The 14,234-nt window shown below is 41.4% G+C and overlaps 2 protein-coding genes across 3 annotated transcripts in view; one reads left to right on the forward strand and one right to left on the reverse strand.

Annotated features, from left to right (window-relative positions):
- The window catches only part of LOC133843243 (zinc finger protein 423 homolog), a 41,314-nt gene extending 36,385 nt beyond the window's left edge, over positions 1 to 4,929 (reverse strand). The window contains exon 1 of the mRNA XM_062276698.1: positions 4,677 to 4,929. Within this exon, the coding sequence (XP_062132682.1) occupies positions 4,677 to 4,719 (43 nt within the window). The 5' untranslated portion in view covers positions 4,720 to 4,929. The remainder of the gene's footprint in view (positions 1 to 4,676) is intronic.
- A 4,208-nt stretch (positions 4,930 to 9,137) lies between these two features.
- Positions 9,138 to 14,214, forward strand: LOC133844069 (protein phyllopod). Of its 2 annotated transcripts, XM_062277897.1 has the most exons (3): positions 9,138 to 9,611; positions 12,694 to 12,900; positions 12,973 to 14,214. In XM_062277897.1, the coding sequence occupies exons 1-3, from the start codon at positions 9,411 to 9,413 to the stop codon at positions 13,738 to 13,740; spliced, it is 1,176 nt and encodes a 391-aa protein (XP_062133881.1). In that variant the 5' UTR covers positions 9,138 to 9,410; the 3' UTR covers positions 13,741 to 14,214. The 2 variants fall into 2 exon arrangements, with proteins under 2 accessions (XP_062133881.1, XP_062133879.1); XM_062277895.1 differs by having other exon boundaries at positions 12,694 to 14,211.
- Positions 14,215 to 14,234: the final 20 nt, after the last annotated feature.

Consider the following 14,234-nt stretch of genomic DNA (forward strand, 5'->3'; position numbering starts at 1 on the left):
TGCGAGTGGAAGCGAATGGGGAGAAAGGCGAGAAGAATGTTGGCAAGCAGCGAGGGGGATGGGGAGTGTGAGAACCAGTTATGGTCGTTAAAATTGTCGAAGCACCACAACAACAACAGCAATAACCACAACAAGTACAAAACCAACAACACAACGACGACGACGACGTCGCCGACCAAGTCAAGTTCTTTTTGTGCAAGGCAGCAAGCATGTGAATGGCTCTTTGTATGTGTGGATGTGTGTGTGTGTGTGTGTAAGCGCCCATATGTATGCAAGCGATTTTCATTTTTGTTTAAAGCCCCCCAGAGTGCATTTCGCACTCGGTCGCTGGCAATGCATATGTGTGTGTGTGTGTGTTTGTGTGCGCAAGAGAGGGAGAGTATTGGTGTGTGTGTGTGGAGCACAAGTGCCCGCATGTGTGTTTCTTACTTGTTTTTCGGCTATGGCATGTTTTTAAGCGTTTTACCCCAACCACCACCAAAAAGGTGCGCACTTGCCCTCCCCATCTCCCCCAGCTCCCCACAACCACTTACACACACATACAGTATAGAGAAGCAAATACGCGCACACACACACACACAGACATACATATTTGTAAACGTAATAATAAGCGTCGTCCCCTTTGACCCATCAATCCGTTGCCACTACCCCAATACCCGCCGCTTGCCACTTTTCCAGCTCCCAAATGGCTACTAAGCGTGTATAGAGAGCGACGAGCGAGCAGGCGAACGAGCGTATGGAGCAAACCGAACGCTTTTGCAACGGGGGAGTGGGTGGCGAACGGGTGGGCGGGCTAAAAACAAAGCCAGCGCCACAGCCTGCAACTTTTATAATGGCATTGGCACACGGCGAACATACAACATACAACACACATACAGTATGTCAAGAAACTCTTTACACACTGAAAAAAACACATATTTTTTGACTTTGCATGCAAAAATAACGCCTTTAGTTATTATTTTTCAATATTTTTTTAATGCAGATCTATTAATTAGCAAATTTCAAATTAGTATGTACAAAAATAAAAACAATATAACGAAAGGGAAAATTTTAAATCAACAAAATATTAGTTTACACATTTTTGACACTGTCAAGAAAGTGTTTACACACTTTAGTTTTCGATTCTGCTTTGTTCTATTTTTCGGAAAAACTGTACTTTATTGTTATCTATGCTTCTGCACTATTCGCTATTTTTGCATTCCTTTTCATTCAATTGCGAAATCTTGCTACGCACTTGTCAAAAAGCTGATTTTTAAATTATTTAACATGCCTGGAGCTGGTTTGACTTTTGACGTTACCCAATTGACTTATTATAGCCACAAAATTGGAAAATCTGTAGCTTAGCTAGTGGAGCTTATTGGGGTATCGCAAAAAATAATTTATAATGCTCCAAATCGAGCCGAAAATGAAGACAAACTGCAAGCAAAGTGTGGAAATGGTCGAAAAATGGATATTGAGGAGCGGGCAGACCGCCTTAAAATGGGCAAGGTCCGTCAAAACCCCCAAATTTTGATCAGAACCCATGACAAGGAGTTGGAAGAAGGGTGTGACACGGTCAATTCACATGAAATCGTCCGTCAACTAATTCTGCGGAACAAATACTCTTCAACCGTTGCAACAGTTGCGCGTAAGAAGCCGCTGCTTTCGAAAGTTGATGTTGAAAACGCTTAAATTTTGGCATTTAACATGAGAATCACGCCGTATAACTATTGGGATGACGTCGTATTCTATGTCCAAACCAAAAAAATGGTATACTACAATGATGAACCAACTAGAGTATGGCACAAGCCGTTAACAGCCTTACATCAGCGCAACATCATTCTGACAGTAAAATTGGGAAAATAGTATTTGTTCCGCAGAATTAGTTGGCGGACGGTTTCATGTGAATTGACCGTGTCACACCCTTCTTCCAACTCCTTGTCATGGGTTCTGATCAAAATTTGGGGGGTTTTGACGGACCTTGCCCATTTTAAGGCGGTCTGCCCGCTCCTCAATATCCATTTTTCGACCATTTCCACACTTTGCTTGCAGTTTGTCTTCATTTTCGGCTCGATTTGGAGCATTATAAATTATTTTTTGCGATACCCCAATAAGCTCCACTAGCTAAGCTACAGATTTTCCAATTTTGTGGCTATAATAAGTCAATTGGGTAACGTCAAAAGTCAAACCAGCTCCAGGCATGTTAAATAATTTAAAAATCAGCTTTTTGACAAGTGCGTAGCAAGATTTCGCAATTGAATGAAAAGGAATGCAAAAATAGCGAATAGTGCAGAAGCATAGATAACAATAAAGTACAGTTTTTCCGAAAAATAGAACAAAGCAGAATCGAAAACTAAAGTGTGTAAACACTTTCTTGACAGTGTCAAAAATGTGTAAACTAATATTTTGTTGATTTAAAATTTTCCCTTTCGTTATATTGTTTTTATTTTTGTACATACTAATTTGAAATTTGCTAATTAATAGATCTGCATTAAAAAAATATTGAAAAGTAATAACTAAAGGCGTTATTTTTGCATGCAAAGTCAAAAAATATGTGTTTTTTTTCAGTGTGTAAAGAGTTTCTTGACATACTGTACATGCATGCATGTATCTGTGTGGGTGTATTAAAAAAATAATGAAATAACAAACCCGAAGGCGTTGTTAAAAGCGCCAACAATAAATTTCATCAATAGTTTGCGCGAAATGAAACAAAGTGAACAAAAAAAACAGTGAAACGAGTGACTGTAAAACAGCTGGCAACTCTGAACAAAGTGCAATCGATAAATGTACGATCACAACTCGAGGCTGACCTTTAAGGACAAGACATATCGATAAACACAAAGTTAGCTTAGCGGTTGTTGGTGTATGAAGGAATTTCTTATTGTGCTGACAAAATAAAATTCCCGAGGGTTCGGCTCAACTCAATATTACGATTTCAACGCCCACAGCAAATCCATTTACCAAACTAGTTACCGCTAGACAACGCATACTCCGAGCCAATACACATGTACACAATATACATATTTATACCATACATACTAGTATGCAGGTCTGTACATAACCTCACATCGCACATAGCCTATGCCCAAAGTGCTTTCTGTTGGTGCTGCTGCTGCTGCTGCTGTTGCTATTTTGGCGCCGCGCTCTTTGCAATGTCATAGCAAATATTTTGCCAATACACTAGAGACGTGCACACGTTGACGACGACGGCAACAAGCCAGGAGAGTGGGGGACGCTCTGGAGCAGGAGCAGCCAACGAGCAACTTATGGCAGCCAGTCTGGCAAAAACTGTCGCAATCCTAAGCCTCGCCTCAGCAGCGGGAATTCTCTCGGCGTTCAATGCTGACGCTGACGACGTCAACTTCAATGTTGGCTGCGGCAGCGACGTCGTCGTCGATGGTTTTAAAGATTTGCCTGCACATTTTTGGTAGGTGAAAAGGAAACACAAACACATACACATACACACATACATAGTTGGGCTCCAAAAAGCAAATCAAAGCAAATTTTGAAAAATGCGTGTTTTTGTTGTTGTTTGTCAATAAGCACGCACTAACACATGCATACACATGTTCTATGTATGCATGTCTGTACGAGTATGTATGTTTGTGTGTGTGTATGTGCTGCCGCGTCAACGAATGAGAATTCCCCGGAGAATTGCGCATGTTTCGTTTGCCGTTGCCAGTGCTGTTGTCTGTTGTCTGCCGGCTGCGCTGCTCTGGCGCTGCGCTGTGCTGTGCTGTTCTGTGCTGCCTTGCTGACTGACTGGCTGCCTTTGCTGCCTTGCTGCGCCAATGTCAATCCCTTGGGATTGGCCAGAGCCGTTGCCGACTCCCATGAGAAATACATGGCAATGGGTTTTCTGTGTTTTGTGCTTTTTTCGTACACACACACACACACACAACGAACGAACGAACGAATATGAGAGAGAGATAGGGAGAGAGCGCCAAAGCACAACAAAAAGAGCAAAGCCAAAGTTCGCTTCGTTCTGTTGCTGTTGCTGCTGTTGTAGCTTTCATATACATTGGGGAAATTTTATGCCCGCTTCGCAGTGTGTGCATGTGCATATGTGTGTGAGTGTGTGTGTGTAAATTTGTGTGTGGCGCTGTCTTTGGGGGCTTCGATCCGGTTGCCAGTTACCGCCTCACATGTGCATTGGATTTATTGTCAATTTTATTTGTTATCATTGTTGTTGCTGTTCTTGTTGTTGCTTTTGTTGTTGTTGAGTCTGCAGGTTGTGGCTGCGAGCGAGTTGCCTCTGTTTGCTGTTATTTACACTGACACAATTTGAAATTGTATTAAAAAATTAACGGCACTTTGGTTGCCTTGGCTGCAACTCGACTGTTTTGTGTTGCAGTTGCAACATTGTAGTAGTAAAAGCTACCTTTTTGGGGTTTACCAGAAACGTTCAATGGTGCATGTTGCACCTCCCCTATCCCCCTCTCTCCTCTTCTCTCTCGACCCGTTAGGTGTAGTGTCTCCCCTGTGGCAAGTGCTGTCCAAAAACTGTGGCAGTGTCTCCCCATTTTGCACTTGTCACTCACTCATTTTGGCTACGAGCAGCAAACGCTCAATTCCCGTGGCACAACAGGCCATGCCCCAAATCAATCAAACACACTCGCACACACACACACACACACACATGTAGTTGGAATCACTTGGGTCACTTGAGCAGCTTCCAGTGCTGGACTTGAACTTACGCTTCAAGCAGGCGCGAGGTTTTGCCTGTTTACGCCGCGACATGGCCAAAAACTGAATGCAGGATGCAGCAAGTCAAAAGTTCTTTTCTTTTTTTTTATTTTTATTTTGCACAACTCGCACTTTGCACTACGTTTGATGTTTGTTGACGTGACGTGAAAAAGCGCGCCAAACACGTGGACATCAGCGAAGACAAGTAAAAATTGGTTGCTGGGTCGCTCTAGACGATATCCTTGCGCCTGCAGCGTTCGCAACTGACTGAAACTTGCCTGTTGGCCCAAAACAATCCTGGCATGCCACAACACAGTCGCCGAAGAGTGCGACGTCGAAGCTCTTAAACAAAATGGCAACGACGCAGCGAGAGAGAGCGCACAACAGCGAGAGACAGAGAGAGAAAGAGCAAGAGAGAGAGAGAGAGAGAGGAAATATGGGAGAAGAACAAACAAATGTCGTCACCCAACCAACCACCCAAAAATGAAATGGCAAAACAAAAAGCAAAGGGCAAAAATGTGCCGGTAAAAAGAAACTCAGCTGTAAAAGAAGCTGAAGTGGAAGTGGCAGAGGCAGGCAGCATTCCCCAGAGGGTTGATGCCGCAACATTCATCCCCTAGAGACTTGGCAGATTCGGGTGCACCAATCGGATGCCCAGCCACATGCTGCGCCATTGCGCCGTAGGAGACGACAATGCGACGCGGCTTGTTGCAATTACAAAAGTCAAGTCAATTATTTGTTGCCCCTGTTGCACGCGCCCCTTCTTGCGCCTTCCAAGTTTCGCACGTGTGTATGGGGGGTCTGCTCTGCTCTGCTACTGCCAAGGTAAGGCGATGCCCGCCCCTCGCCAGTTTGCGTGCAATTTGTTGCTTTCTCAGCAGCGGGAGTCGTCTTCAGAGTGCGTGAGAACAAGAAGGCGACGAAAGTCAAACAAACAGAATCAACTTCAGCAGCGGGTGACGCAATTCTCATTCATCATTTTCGTTTGAAGTCTGCACATGGCATCGCGGTTATCCGAGTTGACGATTTGCAATTCATAGTTCAATTTTCAAAAACTTTAAGCTTTGAATTCCAATCAATACTGTTTTAAAAATACATACATGTGCCACTAAAAATCCAAAGATATCAAATAATTATATAAATAATTTCCATTTCTTGTACATTAACTATTGAAGCTTTGGTTTACCATCCTCGGAAGCAGTTTGAAAATGCGCGGGCTGAATGCGCAGTGCTGAATGAACTGCTTGTTGCGCGCTGAAATTTGTTACGATGTACACTGCTTGTATTTATGTTGCACTGCTTGGTCATGCCTAAAAGTAGGCAACGTCGATTTCAATACCGTTGAAATTCGAAAGAATTCTATGGAAATAAATGAGATTTTGAAATTATTACAAAATTGAAATAAATAGCATTAGAATAAAAAAAAAAAAACAAATAAATTAAAGAACGTGTTACAATAATAATGTATACATTTTATTAATTTGTTTATTATAAAAGTCAGCGTTGTTATTTAAAAAATCGTATAAAATCCAAAAAACTTATAATTAAAAAATTCAATTATTAAGCTAGAAATTGAAAAAGCAATTGCGCATTTCATAATTGTAATGCAGTTGCCTGACATAAGTGGAAATATTCAACAACAAATAAGAAATATACCACATAAAAAATATAACGCAATGTTTAAAATTGTAAAAAATACAAATGGCAAAAAAATGTATCATAAAATTTAATAAAAAATAAGTTATAATACTATATAATTTAATATTAACATTTATGTTCGCAATAAATAAATAAAATGCTTATTTGAAACGATTCACAAAATGATATTGCAAATCAAAAATCAAATATTAATTAATACCATAGCTCACTTCCTGAATGTAGCTCAATATTGCATGTAATCTAGACACTCATCGAACTTGTTAACTTCCTTTGAGTTTAAACAAAAGGATAAAACGAATATCCGCTAGCGAGCAAAATCCATTTCACCCTTCCCCACGCTGTGTGTTTCGCTGCAGCTCTTCAGCTTCAGTGGCCCATTCATCAATTCATTCATGAAGTCTGGGAAGAAACGGCAACGGCAACGGCTTTGTTTACTATGGAGTACGAGGCGTAGTAAAAGTAGCGGCAAGCGGCGTCTTAACCCAGTCCAAGGCAAACACAAAAAAAACCAGAAAACAAAAAATAAAAAGAGGCTGAAACCGAAAAGCGATAAGAAGAAGAAGAACAAGACGATGGCAGACGGAGAGGCTAAAAAACACATCTGTCGTGGCAACATTAAAATCCGGTTGCAAGCTGCAAAGATGTGGCCAAAGTACACACATCGAGCACGGAGAACATATGATTGAGTTGAGTTGAGTTGAGTTCAGTTCAGTTCAGTTTCCCAAAAAATGCACCTTTCGTATGCGTTTGGAGCCGCAGCAGCTGCTGCTGTTGGCTAAGCCGCTGCCGCCTGTTGCTGTTGCTGTTGCATGCAACAACAATACACAGATGCTTCAGCAAGAGCAACACAACAATACACACAAGTAATTATGAGCATCGGCACAGGACGAGTCTTTTTTTTATTTTCAAGGAAGCAAAGCAAAGGCATCCACATTAAATTTAGAGTTTGTCGTACAATTTTTATTTTAATTTCTCATTCCTTTTTGTGCTTGTTGTTGTTGTTGTTGACGGTGCAAAGACAGCAGCTGCCTCAAGTTCTGCTGCAAGTTCTGTTGTCTGTCTTCTGGAATCAGTTAGGGGCAAGTGATTCGACATCAACTTCAGATAGGTCAAGTTAAGTCAATGCTTGGAATGCCAATGTATTACGGTAGTCAAATATTTATTTATTGATTTTTTAGCCATTCATAAACATAAGAACTATATATTTTTGAAAGTAATATTAAATATAAACCTAAATGCTCATATGATTTGATTATTTTTTTTTTTAACCTAAAGTCTTTCAAGTAAGTAATAGCAAAATTTAATCAGAAAACAGAAATCTTAGGTTGCAGAAAAGAATGTAAATGTATTTCAATTTTCAATATTTAATTTATTTTGTATTAAGTATGCATATATAATATGTTTTCTATTTGTATAAAATATTAGTTAAATTACCCACACAATAATAGTGAAACTATTGATCTATAAAAATGCCGAAATAACTTAATATGTAATTATTATTGAAAAAATATATTAATTATCCATCTGCGTGGTAAGTAAGAAAAAATAAATTATTGTTTGTTTTTAGTCCCATAGAGTTATCTGAACTCGAGGAGATCACAGTATTCAAACAAATGACAATAGTTTATTATTCTTATCTTTATTTTACGGATAGATTTAATTTTGTCCGTTACTGACTTTTTAGCAGTAATTTCGATCATACACCCCCTGAAAGTGTGTCAACAGGAGTGTACTTTTAATAATCGCAGTAAATTAATTGGTTAAATAAATACTGTAAAATCTTTAATATTAAAGAGTATATTTAAAAAAATTATACAAAATTCCTTCAGTGAATTTATTTGAATCCAAAAAGTTTTGCAAATTGTGAGATAAGTTTTCAACTGCTAATTATGTACTTATATTTAATTAAAATTATTGTTTGTGGAGCGCAAGGGGAAGGTCTGAAATTAAAATAATAACTAAGAAAGTTACAGTCGGGAGTGCTAGTGATACTCCCGCTACTCATTTTAAGTAAAAGCAAAACATTACGATATCATTCTTAAAATATACCAAAATAATATATTAATATAAAATCAAAACATTGCGGTATTATTCTTATAATATATCAAAATAATATACTATATTTGGTATATCTAGTATATATATATTTGGTATATTTATATTTAGTTTATCTATGTTTGGTGTATCTATAATGTACATACTTCTCTCATACCATAGAGTACAAAATATGCCAGTTTGTCGACCAAAGCAGCAGCAAAACGTGAAAATATTTCTAAAGAACTTTTATATGTTGATATGTTGATGTATACTTTATAGGGTCGGAAATGAGTCCTTTTGCCTGTTACATACATTTGCTGGAGAAATACCTTTATACTCTATGGGTAGCTATGCTATGGAAGTTGTCAGTAAATTGCGAGTTATGCAGTCATTGAACAAATAAGAAAATTCACCCCGAAGTTTCATTCTCCATAGATAAATGAGTTCAGTTATTCCGTTAGCTCAGCAATTAACTGCATCTGATATTTCTCTCAGTGCAGGCGTGCTGCCTTGCGAAAGGAACAACATCAGCAGGCGGCAGGCAGCAAGCGGCAAGCAGCAAGCAGGCAGGCAGGGTGAGAACAAAGGGCAGAAAGGTAAAAGGAGTGGCAGGCAGGCAGGCAGACAGCAGCAGCAGATGGAACTCATGGAACCCAACAAGAGACGAGAGTCGCGACCGAAGCACTGAGCAACCAAGCGACCGAAGTGAGAAGCCGAGCCGAAGCACGTCGCGACGTAGCTGCCACAAATCGAGGCACAGTCAGGCTGTCGTCTGTTCATTCGAAATTCGTGCGTGCAACGGGAAGGACGTGTGGAACGCTGCTTGAGTAGAAGGTTGTTGAGTGTTCAGTGTTCAGTGTTCAGTGTTCTCTGTTGTCACCGTGGTCGTTGTACGCTCTGTTTTTTTGTGGCTGTTCATAACAATTGTGTTTGCCACCCCGTGGCAAGTAGCGAGTAGCACCCCGTGACGTCAGCGCGTCTCAAAGTGCAAAACACTGCGTGTGCAGAATTCGAATTATTACTCAAATACGTAATTCATTATCATCGTAATGTCGGCGGATAACCAAGTGGAGCCAGCGGCGGCAATGGCTGCGTCCGCCTCCGCGTCGGCTGCATCGGGAGGCGCCTCGGATTACCTCAAGCGCACCTGCCTCATCTGCGGCTGCCAGACGAACCAGACCATCAACATCTACGAGCCGCGCTCTGGGCCAAATATCGTGCAATTAATTCAGGCGAAATTCAAGTTCCAGGTAAGTTGCAACACCAACAACAACACCAATACCAACAACAACAACAAGGCAGCGAAAGAACGGCAGCCAAAAATCGATAAGCACACTGAATGAGTCATGTGTCCTTCGTCTCTCCGAGCGCGCGTGAGTGTGTGCGAGTGTGTGTGTGTGTGTGTAAAAATAGGGATGAAACTGTAAATTGCAAGCGAGATTAGAAGCTGCCCCACTTTGCCTCCCAGGTGCCACAACAGAGCAGAGCAGAGCAGCGCAGAGCAGAGCGTGCAGCAGCCAAGCGTGTGCACTCTAAAAGGAGCAGCCCCAAAGGGGGGAGGGTTGAGGTTGAGGTTGAGGCTAAGCTAAGGGTTGAGTTGGGTGGCGACTCGCCAACGGAATTCGCGAAACTAAACGAAACGAGGCAGTGGTAGTGGGAGTGGCAGTGTGGCAGTGGCTGCCACACCGTGTTGTAGCTGTATCCGTATCCGGTTCGGCTCGGCTCGTAACTGGATAGCAGCTGCTGCACTTTCCGCCTGTAATCGGACACCTTGTGGCACAGTCACTGGCACAGCCAATGCCACAGCACTTAATCAATACTCTCGGTCGCAGTCCTTTTCATAATTTGAAACAGCCTGCTCTAATATGCCATGGGAAAATGGGGCAAGTGAGTGCGTTCGTTGCATGCTACGCGTGTTGGATTCAATTACACTGTTTTCTTTGGCGACGCTCAACCTGTCAGCAACTGAGTGAGAGCGAGAGCGAGAGATAGAGCCTTGAGCAACTCACGAACCTGCCACACAGCAGCTGCCACTTCTGCTTCATCTGCTGCTGCGACAATTCGTGCATATCTTTGGGGCAACTTGTCGTCCATCTGTCCCAGCTACTTTTATGATTGATCCAATTTCTGCGGGTCGCCTCAACCTTCATTCCCAGCAGCTTCAGCTTCAGCTTCAGCTTAAACAGCAAGAGCAACAGCGACAGCTGTATTTGCCACAACGCAATAACCCTGCATAACTGCGAACCCCAAACACACCTTTTGTTGTTTGGGTGAGCATGATCTCTATAGGACAGGAAGACAAACAGAACCAAGCATCCTTCAAGCAGATCGGTATCTCAGACGAAGCCTATTTGTTTAGTATTTGGTATCATGAAAATCAATTTATGTACCTTCAAAATATCCTGAAATGACAGTTATATTTTTATTTGATAAACCAATTAAATGGAATTCTCTTATGTTATCTTTATTATACACGGGTTTTCCCAATTTTAATGATATTGTAAATATTAGCTAAAAGAATTGCAGTGATTTTTCATTAAAGTATATAATTAAATATTTTGAATATGTTTTCCAAAAAAAAGAAAGATATGTTTCTCAAATATAATTTAGTTATAAAATTTTTCCATTTTCCATTTAATAAAATGAAAAAGATAATCTTTTGTATATTTCCTAAAGCAATCAGATAATCTTGAACTTTCCACAAGACATATTTTCTAAATTTCTCTTCATGGTTCCTTTTTTATACTGCATCGTATATGGATTTTATAATCTTTAAAAACTTCTATTTGAAGAACAAGCTATTTAAATTGTTAGAAACATTTTTATGTTCGCACCTTGTTTATCAAAAGTATTCCCTTATCCTCAGGTTATGACCTCCAAAAAAGTATCGTCTAAAGTCTCAAATTTCCATTTGACATATTTTCACATTTTCTCCGATATCTACTACTATACTATATTGATATTGGTTCTTTAATTGAGTTTTGTGAAGCCATATCAATAGCCTTGATAATTCCGTTGAAGCCTACAAAAATTTGAAGGACTTCTCAGCTAATAGTTTATCGATTTGTGTTGAATTTGACAATTGATTTCGGAAGAAGTTTGTCAGTTTGAGTAGTTGACAATTGGATGAAGGGAACTTGAGTAGCGGCTTTGCATAAGGTTCGTTCGATATTGTTGTGGCATGTTTGCAAAGCTAGACACCACCTGCCTAGGAAGGCAACTCCCCCGCCATAAGGCGGCAAGCTGTTTCACCCCGATTCCCGCGTTTCCCCTTTATCCTATAGCCAGCAATAACAATGCCATAAACGATCCGAACTTCAGTTCGAGTCATTCCCTCTCTCTCTTTTTTCTCCGTCTGCTGCTTTATCAGCTTTGCGTGTGGTTGTCTGGATTGCACCTGGCCTGCAATTTGCATTATTTTTACCGTTTACACATGCCTTACACACACACACACACACACTCAAACACATGCAGACACAAAGAGAGCGTGATCGCTGGGTCTGATCCTGGTTGGGTCTAATACCTAAGCAGCTGTCGCTTTGGCCGCGTGCCTAATCACATTTTATATAGTATGTTCGTATTCCATTTTATGGGTCTCCTTCTTGTTGTGTTCCCTCCACACACTCTCCTCCCGATAAGAAAGGCGCGTGGCGAACGAAACGAGTTTGCCCGGGTCACGCTCAATCCCTTTTTGTCTCTTGGTCAACTGGTTTCCCTTTGCTGTCTTTGGGAGCAGCTGCTGCTGGGCAGGCACACAATTTTTTCGGCTGGCAGGTGCACCAAATTATTGATACAGTGGATCAGTTGGTAATTAATATGCCTCGACCAAAACGGAACAACAACACAACACAACGCAGAGAGACTTTAAAACTTAATGATATTTTTTGCACCTTCCACTGGGCAGGGCGCACTCATTAGTGGTCACTCACTGTGGTTGGTGGTCGTCGCTGGTTGCTCTCAATCATCATTACCTGTGGTTATGCTTCAGTTGTGATTCGATGGGCAGAACTTCAGTTACTTCACATTTAGCTTCGAGGATAAATATCCTTCGTAACTAAGGTTGTTTGTATTTCGAAGTACATTTTTATAAACTCTTTTCTTTCTTTTAAAGTAGAATACTCAATAAAATCTTTCATGTTATTAATGATCAACAATCACAAATGTTGAATAACTATATTTGATAAAAGTTGAGATATTAGTTTAGCCACTAGGTCAAGGCAATCAGTTTTATAGATATATATATAGATATATATATATTCTTTATTGACTTACTCTACAATTTATTAAATAAAAATAAAGCCAACTCTGATCCGTTTTCTTCTCCAATTGCAGCCTTTAAACGAGGACAAATTCTTGTGCTTCAGCTGCAACAATTGGCTGATCAACTGGCACTCGCTGCAGGCGGTCAACAGCAACGATGCAGACAGTCAGAGCCGCAGTCAGAGTCCCTCGCACATGGGAAACAATTGCAGCCTCCAGCAACAACAGCAGCAGAAGGCGCCATCCATGGAGCGACCCAGGTTGCGACCGGTGGCTCAGGTGCGTCCCCAACCAAAGTCGCAGCCCCAGCCCCAGCCACAGCGTCAACATCAACCTCAACCTCATACTCAGCCTCAACCTCAAGCACAGGCAGACAGACAACCCACCACAGTCATCAGCTACAATAAGAGACGCTTTGGCGGACGCAGTGCAGCAAGCACTCGGAGCATGCGCAAGATGCTGCGATACTGCTGTGTTTGTGGTGGCGCGATAGTCTTGCGGCTGCTGAACACAAAACCCACTCAAACGCTGGCCAAGCTGGCGCGTCGCAGTGGTCGGAGTCAGTGCCGCAAGTGTCGGGAGATGCACAAGCACAGCGTGGTGAAGGTGCGGCACCTTGAGCTGAAGAAGCAACAGGATCAAACTCTAGTCAAAGCGCCCTTAGCAATGCCTCAGTACCAAAGATTTCCAGCGCCGCGTGTGGATGGCAAAGTGGTGGCCATGTTCCGCAGGCTGGGCACAACGCTCAGTGTGGAGCAAGAGGATGAGGTGGAGCCTATGCCTAGCAAGCGACCACTGCGTATTATGAGTCCCGCCAAGCAGCGTCCTCGCTGGACGCGCACACTGGACGACGATGAGATACTCCTGGAATTCGATAGCGCCATATCAGAGGTGCTGCCGGGAACGACGGCGCCTCGGGTAACCAGCTCAGCGCGTCGAAGCTTGGGGTATCAGTTTACCAAAGCGATGCAAGCGGAAACGGAAATGGAAGCGGAAGCGGAAGTAGCTGAGGATGTGGTAAAGGATAACCGCAAGCGCGTTGAAAAAGTAACCCACCAAACGCATGTTAAGCTGGCTGGACTGCAACTGCCTCGTGGACTAAGCATCACATTGGTTTAAGCGCATCTCAAAAAGTTAATTAGTCAGTCCCAAGAACAACAACAACAAATTAATAGTCAAATTGATTGCGATCATTAAATAGTTTTAGCATAATCTTTAAATAATATTGTACCTCGAGAAAACCTGTAATTTGTAGTCAAAATACTAGCAAAAGAAATGACCTAAGAATGTTAAGTTAATCTATTCAGCACTATATTTAAAGTACACATATAATATGTTAGTCATAATTGGATCCCCCTGCCACATCCCTTACTTTCCAAAATAAAATGGAACAATATGTTTGTAACAGTTAATCCAGTAGTTAAATTTGTTTACGTTCGCCATGTTGTTACTCCAAAATGGAAAGTATTTAAAAATATTAATAAAATTATTAGCACAACTTAGCATTAAAATACCCTCAAAATATTGGCTTTGATTTTCATTTCCAATTTGAATTATATGACTGCCGTTAAGCACAGAGGTGCCACCATTTAGTACATTACTTCTCCCAGTCC

Source organism: Drosophila sulfurigaster, chromosome 3 (assembly GCF_023558435.1).
Source record: "Drosophila sulfurigaster albostrigata strain 15112-1811.04 chromosome 3, ASM2355843v2, whole genome shotgun sequence".
NCBI classification, from domain to species: domain Eukaryota; kingdom Metazoa; phylum Arthropoda; class Insecta; order Diptera; family Drosophilidae; genus Drosophila; species Drosophila sulfurigaster.

Coding starts and splice junctions, on each gene's coding strand:
- LOC133844069 (XM_062277895.1), top strand. CDS start 9,411: ATGTCGGCGGATAACCAAGTGGAGCCAGCGGCGGCAATGGCTGCGTCC. Junction 9,612..12,693: donor AGGCGAAATTCAAGTTCCAG/GTAAGTTGCAAC, acceptor CTCCAATTGCAG/CCTTTAAACGAGGACAAATT.